At 46.3% G+C, this 12,024-nt stretch overlaps 1 protein-coding gene across 2 annotated transcripts in view; it reads right to left on the reverse strand.

Annotated features, from left to right (window-relative positions):
- The window catches only part of DPYSL2 (dihydropyrimidinase like 2), a 97,827-nt gene that overhangs the window by 24,803 nt on the left and 61,000 nt on the right, over positions 1-12,024 (reverse strand). For both annotated transcript variants that reach the window (XM_018566235.1, XM_018566236.1), the window contains exons 2-4: positions 9,796-9,884; positions 4,576-4,760; positions 2,252-2,416 (exon numbers count right to left, since the gene is read on the reverse strand). In XM_018566235.1, coding sequence (XP_018421737.1) covers positions 2,252-2,416; positions 4,576-4,760; positions 9,796-9,884 — 439 coding nt within the window. The remainder of the gene's footprint in view (positions 1-2,251; positions 2,417-4,575; positions 4,761-9,795; positions 9,885-12,024) is intronic.

Consider the following 12,024-nt stretch of genomic DNA (forward strand, 5'->3'; position numbering starts at 1 on the left):
TCAGGGGGCTGGAGGGGGCGTGGCGGTGCATTGATGTCAATGGCACCGCAGTCACGCTCCCCCACCCGCTGTGCGATCACACGCACCGGAACACAGGCACATTCCGTTCCAGTGCGATCTGCAAAAATATTATTAATACTAAAAATACAAGCACTATTTTTGCAGATCGCACTGGAACGGAATGCAGGCACTAATGTGCCTGTGTTCCGGTGCGGGTGATCGCACAGCGGGTGGGGGAGCGTGGCTGCGTTGCCATTGACATCAATGCACCGCCACGCCCCCTCCAGCCCCCTGAACGGCCGGCTTGCGTTCCAGAGGCCGAATGCTCTGGAACGCAGCCTTTGTGGTGTGAACCGGCCCTAAAACAGACCTTCACACAAAAAAAACACTCGCCATCATCCTCTTTCTCCACCGCCGCATCGCATTAAAGCAGACGTTCACCCACAATTTATATTCACCATCATCTTCTTCTACCCCCAGCGTTGCATTAAAGTGGACCTTCATCTAAAAGTTACCATGACCCGCTTCCTCCACCCCCAGTATTACATTAAAGTAGACCTTCCCCCAAAAAACACTCATCCTCCTTCTCCACCTCAGGTGTTGCATTAAAATAGACTCACCCAAAAAAAGTTACTCCCCATCTTCCTCCAGTCCCAGCCTCTTATACAAATCACAATTTTGGTGGGTTTTTTGGGGGTCAGTGGTGGTACTCCCACCCATTTTCTCATTCCTTTCCTGGGCGAGGATGATGTCCCCTTGGTCCCCAGGAGACTACAGGACCAATCTCCCAGGCAAGAATGATGTGCCCTTTATTTCCCCTCCTCCCTCTTGCCCCATCCTCCTGGGATAACATTACACACCTCAGGAGGCTACAAGACCAACCCCCCCCCCAATATCCGCACAGTAAAATCGCCATTTTACATTTCAGCTGATATGGAATGGATGATGCACATTATACACAAAGGACGGCAGGTTATCACACGGCACAATTTAAGATTTTAACATTTACTCTCTACATGTTCACTGACTGAATGTACATATTTGATTTTTTCCTGCAGTTTAACTGCGCTCTGATTTGCACAGAAATCTTATGTATAGGTGATCATTCTTAGATCTATTTTCTTTTCAGGTTGAATGTATGTAATGTAATATTGCCCTTTGACCACTAGGTGACGCTAAAGACCATTAGAAAAAAAGTGTTTTTTCTGTGCTCCTCAGCTCCATCTAGTGGCCATTACATACGTTTAACCTGATAAGAGACTACAACTAAGAAAGTTCATTTCTACGTCTATTTCGCACAGAACGAACATTTAGAAATTTGCAGGCTGAGTGGCTCTGTGAATTGATTAATAGACCTTATAAAGCTTAACCAATTAAAAAAAAAAAAAATGAATACATTGAAAACCTCAATTTTTGCATCTATTTGCACAGAATGAATGTTCAGATAATTTGCAGGGCGAATGGCTCTGGGAATTGGTTAATGGACCCCACAGAGTTTAACTAATTAAAATGAAAATAAAATTGAAAACCTCCATATACAGAACCCAATACCCACATGTTACATACCCATGGGGTTATAAATGACCCCATGTGTCTTTTCAACCTGTAAAACTGCATGCACTTCACAAGAAATTGCCTAAATGATCAATGCAATATACTAGTAATAGCTTCACTTGCTGCCGGTAAGTTGCTATTCTGTCATTTTTAGAAAACTGGATAAAATGTGTTGAGCTAGCCTACAAAAGGATTACATACAAGGTCAACGGTAGTGCCCAGTCACACGTTTCCATTGCCATGCATCACGTGAATGTGCGCTAACACACATAAGGTGTGTTGTGGGGGCATATCGTTTTGAACGGCAGCTCAATGCATTAAGGCAATGCCGCTCCAACACATGCGTTGCAGTACACCACAGCACATGGTAACCCAGTACTGTGCGTTGCGGTGCACTGCACTACCAAAAAATAGCCAAAAAAATTCTGTTTTAGGGTGTGTAGGTATCTTGTGAGTACATTAATTTGACTGCATTAACGCAACACACCAGGACGCCAAGGTCTGAATGGGCCGTGGTAGCTCCTGGTAACTTCCTGCAGACAGCCCCCAGATCTCTCCCATGCAGCACTGAACTTGGCGTGTGCCCACTGTTAGGAGGCCCCTTTTATTGAGATGGAATGAAAACCCGGTAATGTCAAACATCTCTTGTTGGTGTTTGTATCTATCCATGTCTATCCATGTCAGTTATGGGACTCACCATGGTCTTTCACCAGCGCCTCCATTTCCTCTTGTACGCCCTTATGCCACTCCGTAATATCCACGTGCAAGGAATAGTCACAACAGCATTTGCTGTCTGCCCACTCCCGCCACTGGTCAAAAGCAGTAAGCAGGCTGGTTCCTGGCTCTGGCACGACATGGTCAACTGGAATCAGGAAAAAACAAACAGTATATGAGATTGGACTCCAAGAAACCAAACCTTTGCGCTAAAGCGGAAGTTTATTCTGCTTATATTTTGCTTTCCCTGATCCCACCCACCATCCTACATCCCTTCTATTTTTATTACAGATCTTATTTTAGTCACAGTGATGTCATTGATGGGTCTGTGCAATGCAGGCAGATCATGGCTGGTGGGAGGAGACATCAGGGTGCTGTGCATACCCTGTTTCCCCTAAAATAAGACCTACCCCGAAAGTAAGACCTAGCACTATTTTTCAAGATTCCTGTAATATAAGACCTACCCCGAAAATAAGACCTAGTGTGTTTTTGGGGGGCAAAAAAAATATAAGACAGTGTCTTATTTTTGGGGAAACACGGTAGCTTCCTGAAAACATCACCGCACACTGCCTCTGTACTTCTTTCAAGAGCCCTCAGCCCCGATATAAACAGTGGGCAGGCTCTTGGGAGGAGTTATGCAAATATCAAAATGCCTTCATGGGCAGTTAGTTTGGAGGAGTGAGTGTTCTTATGTTGGATTTGCATGCAGACCGGACTAGATAATGCCCACATGTGATGCTGGGCCTCCGTAATTAAAATAACTTGAAAGCAGAAAATGAAAGACGGGCCATTGATAGGCTGGGCAAGAAAGGCCAAGATGATGCTGGACATCCTCCAGCCAGGAAGTGAGGCGTGCTCCTACCTTACATACCGCAGCTTCTTATGCACACTGAATCTTGGGGATACACACCATTGGTTCTGGATGCATAGATGGCTGGGCAAAAAAAATGATTTGCATAACTCCGCCCACTTACCCATAAGCAGGGGACTGAGCTTGGTTTTGGGTTTTGTGCCGCCTTACCATGACCTTGATGGTTGTACTGTTCCCCTGGACTCACAAGCCCTACACCCTAGAGCCCATAAAGCTGTACTGATGAGGGCTAAGTAGCCTGAATAATGTGTATGCTAGTCCGGGGCAATATTTTTGCACTCCGGCCCCTAAGGCCTGTCAGCGTGGTGCACTGGCACTTTAGATTTATTTATGCACTCTATGCACGTTTGGCACTTTTTTATTTTTAAATTTGACCCACAGATGCGAAAGGTGCAGGTTTCTTCGGGGCCTATTCCTGACGCTGGGAGGAGATTCTGTGCCTCGTAGGGGGTTCTCTGTCTCCTCCCACCCAGGAAGGGGGTCTCTCTTCGGGAGAGCCCCCTTGCCAAGTACTGTGGGGGACCTGTTTCGGCAGGTCCCCAAAGGAAATGGACCATCGGCCTTCGGGTTGGTGGTCCAAAGTATCTCAACCCCTGTCAGGAGCCTTGCGCCCCGGGGGGTCGGGAAGTAGGTCCCTTCTTTGGAAGGACCTTGCACCCTTGTGCACGTTTTTGTGTGCTGTGATTTCACGGTTCACTTTTTTTGTTCACAGGGGGAAATTTGTTTAGATGCACGTCCACGGGCTTCGAAAAAAAATCTGTATGCACATAGGTAATCGTAAATGTTTTGGGGTTTTGTTCTGCATGTGAATGCCTTCCATTAGAAGAAGGCAATGCTGCATCTCATAGTACTTTAGTGGTGGGCTTTTCGATTCATTTTGTAGAACATTACTGCAACCTTAATGGCTGTACTGTTCCTCTAGACAGATGAGTCCTACACCATAGAGCCTGTAAAACCATATCTTGCACTGATGAGGGATAAGTAGCCTGAAGCTGTATGTGTGCAGGTAACACTGTTTTGGGGCTGGAAGTGAGGACGATAGATACCTTCTGTTATAAGAAGGCAATGTGGTATCTCCTAGTTCTTTCGCGGTGGGATGTACTGTTCCCCTGGACACTCAAACCCTACACCATAGAGCCCATAAAGCCATATCTAGTAATGATGAGGGCGAAGTAGCCTGAAACCGCTGTAATGTAATACTATACTTCTCTGATAACTGCAGTAAAATGAGTGATGTACGATTTCTGATTGGTTAGCTGCCATCTACTTCCTGTAGAAGCCCCTATAGACAATGTCAGATACAATCGAGTACTAGTAAAAGCATCGTCCTTTGAATGTATCTGAGGCATTACATTTCTCTACAGAAACCTGTGTGAGGAACATCAGAGACCTAGCTTTGCTGAAAGCTTTGATCCAATGTATAGAAAGCCTCTTACTGATCATGGTGGTGCCTCCAGCCAAAGCCGCTCTGGTTCCCTGGAAGAAGTCATCGACAGACACCATCCCATTGCAAGGTCTCTGGAAGCAGGTGTGGACATCAATTCCACCCGGTACCACCATCCGTCCATGAGCTTCGATGGTCTTCACGCCTCCCGGCACAATCAGGTTCTCACCAATCTGCCTGTAAAAGAATAATGGGGTGGGTTGCAGAACTACAGAGGATGAAGGGAAGACATGGATGGGACCTAGGAGAGACGGCTTATTCCATTTCCTGTTAGCTGCTCGGTGAACAAATTTCAGTATCTGTCACAATGAATGAAGTTCCACACATGAGCAGGAGTTGTATTGTGACGGAAAATTAATATGGCCGTAGATCCCAAACCCAGAAGAAGACTGGATGAAGATGTCAGCACCTGTGAGGGAGCTTGCTGACATCACGTCGCTGAAAGGGAGGGCAGTGTAGTTCCACTTTCATTTAGGTTTAAGTTTTATTAATTATGTTTTATTAATATGCAGACCTCGGTTAACTGATCAGGCAGGCTTTTTTAAATGATTTTCGAGAAATAATAAAAAGGCGAAACTTTTTTTTTTTTTTTTAATTGGTCCCCCAGGTACTGAAAAAAAAAAAAAGAGCTCTGGCTCCAAAATGAATCTTTAATCCAGAGCCATCACTGCAGTACCTCTTCCTGACCACAAGATGTCCTCAGTCTTCCAGGTTGAATGACACCCACCAGAACTCAACCAAGAAGACTGAGGATTCTGCTGTAAATGCAGAACGTCATGGTCCCACCCCCCGAGGAAGTGTCACCTCAGCACTCTTCATTAACTGATGCAGATGCAGTGTACTGATGCAGAGATGTAGTGATGTACTGATGCTTGGCACCTCACATCTAATGGACCTACAGAAGGGCTCAATATTTCCACTCGCCTGCTCGCATTTGGTGAGTGAAAATAAAGTGAGGGCAAGTGGAAATTTTGGTCTCCGAGCACTGGTCCGGAGGGCAACTCCGGCCCGCGAACCGGTACTAAGTTGCCCGCAGCCAGTTGACAAGTCGGCAACACGGTCACGGACCGCGTACCTGACTTGCGGGAGCAGCTACACGGTCAGCATCTCTGACGGATGCAGACCGCAGAGCTGCTTCTGTCAGCTCCGGCTTCCTTCGGCCCGAGCTCTGAATCTTCTGAGCTCCGGCCGAAAGAAAGGATGTATTAGAGAGGCCTGCAGTAGACCCCACTAATCACCCACTAGAGCACCAGGGATCGATCCTCCTCACAGCCTCCTCCCTGAAAAGGCTAGCAGGGGACGGGGGGTAACGTTGAGAAGTGTATTATTGTGTATTAGTGTGTGTGTATATTAGGCCCCATTCACACTTCACACCTACAGTATATTTCAGGTGTGATTAGGGATTCGTATGTCAAGAACGTGCGTTTTCCTGCAGCACGTATCCCTAATCTGCCGTTTACAAACAGCAACTATCATAAGATAATCATAAGATTATTTAAGAGGGTGTGTTTAGGGGCAGAGTGAAGGCCGAGGCAGGGTAGGGGTTAGGTGGGGCAACTAGTGACGACTAACTCTTAAGGCCTGGCTAGTCTCTCAGGACTTGACATTTTGAGCCCTGATCTACAGTACATTAGATGTGATGACTTACGGGACCTTAGACCGCCGGAGCCCGGGGAGAAGAGGCTGCAGGGACTGGTCTGAACAAAAGTGAGCAGTAAACGCTTGCAGTGCTGTGATAGTCCCACTGCAAAGGTTGACTTTTAAAACCCCCTGGAGTTACTCTTTAACCACTTGCTGACCGCGGTGTTACACCTCCTTCCCATCCAGGCCATTTTTCAGTATTCAGCGCTGCGGTGCTTTGACATTTATTCCGTCATGCAACGCTGCACTGAAATTAATTTTATACCATTATTTGGGGACAGATAAAGAAAGCTTTCTTTTGGTGATATTTAATCACCACTGGGGTTGGTTTTTTTTACTATATAATTTTAAAAAGTATCGAAATAAAAAAAAAACGGTTTTGCCTTTATGTTGTAAAACATTTATTACTCCAATTTGGTAAAATATAAAAGACTGAGTCACATCGGGTAAATAAACACCAAACATGTGAAGCCTTAAAATTTTGTGGGGCTGTGAAATCGCAAAAAAGCTACCACACCCAAAATTGGCCATAGCTGACGCTTTAAAAGATTTTACCGTTTACCAGTTTAGCTTCATCAGTGATTGATGGCCCTAAAATGATTGCTCTGACTGCGACGGTTACGACGATATGTAACAAGTGCTGCGTAATTGGCACAATCGTTGTTTTTGCGCATAGGCGCACCTAACGCATTTTTGTGCAACTATGTGGGGGACTTTAAAAAAAATTTGTGGATTTATTTTGTGTGTAAATTTTATTTATTTTGTGCCCAATTTTTTTTTTTTTTACACAACTTTATTGTCATCACATAGGGGAATACGAATCCCCCTATGTGATATCACATTACAGTGACAGGTCCCCTTTATGGAGACATCAGGGGTCTCCAAAACCCATATCACCTTGGGACCCCCCAGAGAAGCTGATGAAGCCCAGATCTGCTTCACCAGCTTCTCTCTGGTTTCTGTACCAGAGAATGACAGAGGAATGCGGAAGTGATGTAATAAACATCACTTCCTGCATTCAGAGACCAGGGAGGAGAGCGGAGGGAGATCGTATACTGACCTCCCTCCGTTCTCAGTGCATGGAACCACATTGCCAGTCCCGGATGGGACGTCCGGGATCGCGGCGCCGAGGAGAGGTAAGGAGGTGGGGCACAAAGAGATGCATCATACGGTACAAGCGATCGGGCGTCTTTACAGACACCAGACTGCTTGTATGTATGCAGCCGTCACTGGGTGTTTCAAATTCTGGTGGTTTCCCGCTCGTGCGTGCCCGTTTAATGATGCCCACCCGTATCCAGAAGACTCCCGTCCGGCAGGTTCTGAACGTTCGGCGGACGGGAGGTGGTTAAGCTTGAGGCAGATACCATCCAAAAAATGGGTATGGAAAAATCAAGGATTCTACATTAAATTCGATAATATATTAAAGCGGAACTCCAGGCAAACAAGTAAACACAAAAGGTGAAATATGTATATTTTAACCTGCTAAAGGATTTGTATTTCTGTTCATCCGTTCCTGAGATTCACACAGATCTGCCACAAAGCACAGCCCTGATTTTTCTTTGCTGCAGTTTAGTACCAATAGTAGGTCTCCTGCCCACTCTGTGACTGGACAGTGAAAGGACAATCAGCAGCCCAATGAGCTCATCTCTCTCCTCCTATCAGCATTCTTCTTATACTTCAGCACAATTGATTGGCTCCTTGTGCTTTCTTTATTTCGCCCATTCTGAATACTGTTGTACAGGGACTGCAAGTGGCTGATACCAGGTCATATTCAGGTACCTATACTGCTTGCATTTAAACAAAAAAAACTGATTGATGTAATAATGATCACAGAGCCGTGCACATATTCCTGCTACCGCAAATCCAAACAAGGAGGTTGGTTCTTCATTTAAAGTGCATGCAGAGGCAAACAGGAAGGGAAGGGTAAAGCCAGCCTGCGGACCGAACTAATGAAAATCAATTGATTCCTCCATGCAAGTTAAAACCGGAGCGGATTGAGGAATCTCCACTGCTGGCCATTGTATTCAGAAGCCGCTGCTGGCAATACCCAAATCAAATATCAAAATGACATCCGGGAGTTGCTGTGTAAACATTGTTAGAGAAATACAAAACATTTTTACTTTTGTATCTACATTTATCTGAAGATCAAAGGGACAAGCTTCCATCTGCATATGGTGTCAGGTGAAGCAACCTGATTTTTAATGTGTTCCTATCAAAACACCTGAACAGTGCCGGCATCCAATCAGATTGTTCAGGTGTTTTGAGAGCCAGCGGGGACCTATACTGAAGCTCGGCCCAGTTGGGAGATCCGTCCATCCACACAGCTTAGCGTAGATGGCGGAATCTGTTGCACTTTTTCCCTCTGACCAGAGAAAATCTGCAGATAATCCATTTCACTTTGCAATAGCCAATAGCAAACTAGCTATTGCACCCGCCCTCTGCTGCTGCCAATCAGCAGAGGGGGACCTGAAGTTCCCCATCAGGTCCTCTTCTAGTGATGGACAGCAGCAGAGGGCAGGTGCAATAGCTAGTTTGCTATTGGCTAGTGCAAAGTGAAATAGCCAATAGGAATCTAGCTATGTATTCCTATGGTGGGTTTGTTTGTTTTTTTATTCTGACGGCGTACGCCAGTGGTTCTCAAGCTGTGGGTCGCTGTGTGATTTCTGCTGTGCTACAGAGTCCTCCTCAGCCCTATCCTAGCGCAGCAGTGTCAGTTCTCCCGCCACGACGCCAGATGTGGCTGCAGCAGCCGCATCATCCCTAAATTTTACGGTTGGGGGCCACCACAACTTGGCAAATGTTACCAAGGGGTCCCGGCCCTAGAATGGTTGAGAACCACCGATCTAAAGTAAACAGGGGACGGAAGAATTCATTCGTATGCTGCCATGTTGGTGTTAGGAAAATATATACATTAGGGATGCACCAATATCGAGTAGTACGAGTACTCGCCCAAATGCTCAGATACTTACCTCCGATACCGGAGAGATCACTCTGATCGGCAGTGCAAAGGGAACATGGAGCCGGGTCGCTTTCCAATCAGGAAGCCGGGCAGTGGGTTATGACTGGCATCCTGGCTTTCTGACCAAACTGGAAGCCGGATGGCACGTCATGACTGGCCTCCCGACTTCCTGATTGGCTAAGAATCTGGCTTCTTTTCTTGCTAGGTAGCATGGCTTCCTGACCAATCAGGAAACCGGGAGGCGGGGCATGACCCACCTCCCGGCTTCCTGATTGGTCAGGAAGCCATGCAGTCTCGGCAAGTGAAGCCGGTGTTCTTTCGATAGAACACCGGCTTCCCAGGCAATCAGGAAGCCGGGCAATGGATCAGGATCCGCCGCCCGACTTCCTAATAATCAGGGCACACGGCAAAAAATATCGGTACTCGATACCAAAAAACTTGTATCGGTGCATCCCTAATATATGGTATATATCATCTATATCAAAATACAATATATTGGACACGATGGTATAATCATAGTAGGTTTACATGCGGGTCCTTACTATGTTCGCCTTGCAAAGCAAACAGTATTTAATTATAAGCTGCATTCTAGAAATTGGGTGTTTCACTTACTTAATCAAGCCATCCTCCATGTAAATGTCAGCATAGAATGACTGGTCATCATTGGCGATCTTACCTCCTTTGATAAGGAGTCGATCACTCTGAAAAAAACAAACAATGCAATAATTGTTAATCAGCCGCATTTTAATGACGGAAAGCATGCTGCAAGTGTGGAACAAATGTTCACCCCACGATCACATCCTAGTAATGATTCCCCATTCAGCCCATCAATAACTGACTAGTTACTAGCACCCAATACAAAAGATCTGAGGGAACTCCCCAGCCCTGGTGGCACAACCAAGCAGAGCCAAAACTGAGCAATGGCGTGATTACATGAACATGGGGATTTGAAGAGGATCTAAGCACATAAATAATTAACCTCCTTGCAGTGATTAAACATTCATCACAGATGAGAAACAAGAATTAGAACAATATGTCTGCGGTCTCCAAAGTTGCGGCACTGCAGATACATTGCTCCCCGACATTGATCCTCAGATACAGTATTGTATTGTGACCCTATTATGGTGAGACGTTAATGGATATTCCTGTAACCCTCGATGCCTTGGTCAACTGTACATATTGGCCAGAGACACAGTGGAGGGAATTTATTAAAACTGGAGCAGATAAAATCTGGAGCAGTTGCCTATGGCAACCAGCTTCTCTCGAGTTTGTTCAGTTAAGCTTTGAAAATGAAAGGTGGATGCCGATTGGTTACCATGCACGGCTACCCCAGATTTTTGCTGTTCATTTTGATAAAATCCCCTCTATGTACATTACATCTGGTTTTGTACATTTTAAGCGCACGTTATACCCACTACCTACTTCTTGGGCTTTGCTACTACAGCTGACCAAACACGTACAGATTAGCCGGTGGGCTGAACAAAATTTAAAAAACAGCTTGATTCCCCTATCCAGGCAAAACAGAGTGGATGGGGAAATCTCTGCTGCCAGCTATTGAATTCTGAAAGCCAGGGCCCGCTACAGTCTGAATAACCAGAGACTTTTGCTAATTGGCCGCTCCTTTAATTTTGCAACCATGCTTCGTCAAGCTGGGGGGGGTGCCGGCAGGGCCGCCCATGGTTAGAATTTTGTCCAAGTCACAGGCGTCAGTGGGAATTTAAATGGCGCACCTTGAACTTGGGACATGGCGGGCAGAGAAGATGGTATTTTTGCATGTTAAACATTGCAACAGTCAACAAAAATGTATCCGATTAAAAAAACAAATCATATTTTTCTGTAAACAAGTGAATTCTACATCCCTTTGGTAGACCATCTAGTCATGGCTTTGGCCTGTGCTCAAGGCAGAATCTCAGGGGAGTGACATCAGGGTCCAAGCAATGGCCAGCTCTGCCTGCCTGTTCAGTCTTTCATGATCCTGGGGTACAGACCACATGACATACCATGGTCCTTGTCATGTGACTGGGCAAGGGATGACTGTTGAATCAACCTAAATACAGACAAGGGTAACAATTGTTACTCGTTATCTCTATCTGCTGCAGGGAGGGTAAATCAGGGCTAGGCAAATCCCAGGAGCCAGGTCGCCAAAGCTCTTTAAAAATAGCAGCTGAAGACTAACGGTGCCCATACACTGCACGATTCTCGTACGAGAATCGCGGGAAATCCTGCGATCGTGCGAGAATCGTGCAGTGTGAGTGAAGACGTGCGACCGTTTCTACTGTACGGTCGCACGTCTTTTGTCTAAGGAGCACGCTAGAAAACCAGCCGAAAATCTTACGATTTTCGGCTGGTTTTTAGCATGATCGTAAGATCAATGCCGCACGGGCCGGTGTGCGCACGCGCACACTGCCCGTTCAGCATTGCAGTCATCGCAAGCCCGCCCCTCAGGGGGGCGGGCTTGCGAAGATCGCAAGTACGATCTGCCTGTCCCGGATGGGCAGATCGTACATTTTTTAAATTACTTTACAACCATCGCAAGACTAAGGTATTGCGATGGATGTAAAGTGTATGGCCACCTTAAGGCTGGACACACACCTTACAACCATCGCAAGACTTTTGTCTTGCGATGGTTGTAAGGTACTTTAAAAAAACGTACGATCTGCCTATCTTGGACAGGCAGATCGTACTTGCGACGATCGCAAGCCGCGCCCCCCTGAGGGGCAGGCTTCCGATGACCGCTATGCCGAACGGGCAGTGTGCGCTTGCGCACACCGGTCCGTCCGGCTTTTATCGTACGAACATGCTACACACCCGCCGAACATCGTACGATGCTCGGCGGGTTTT

The sequence above is a fragment of the Nanorana parkeri genome, unplaced genomic scaffold (assembly GCF_000935625.1).
Source record: "Nanorana parkeri isolate BGI_ZX_2015 unplaced genomic scaffold, ASM93562v1 scaffold926, whole genome shotgun sequence".
NCBI lineage: Eukaryota > Metazoa > Chordata > Amphibia > Anura > Dicroglossidae > Nanorana > Nanorana parkeri.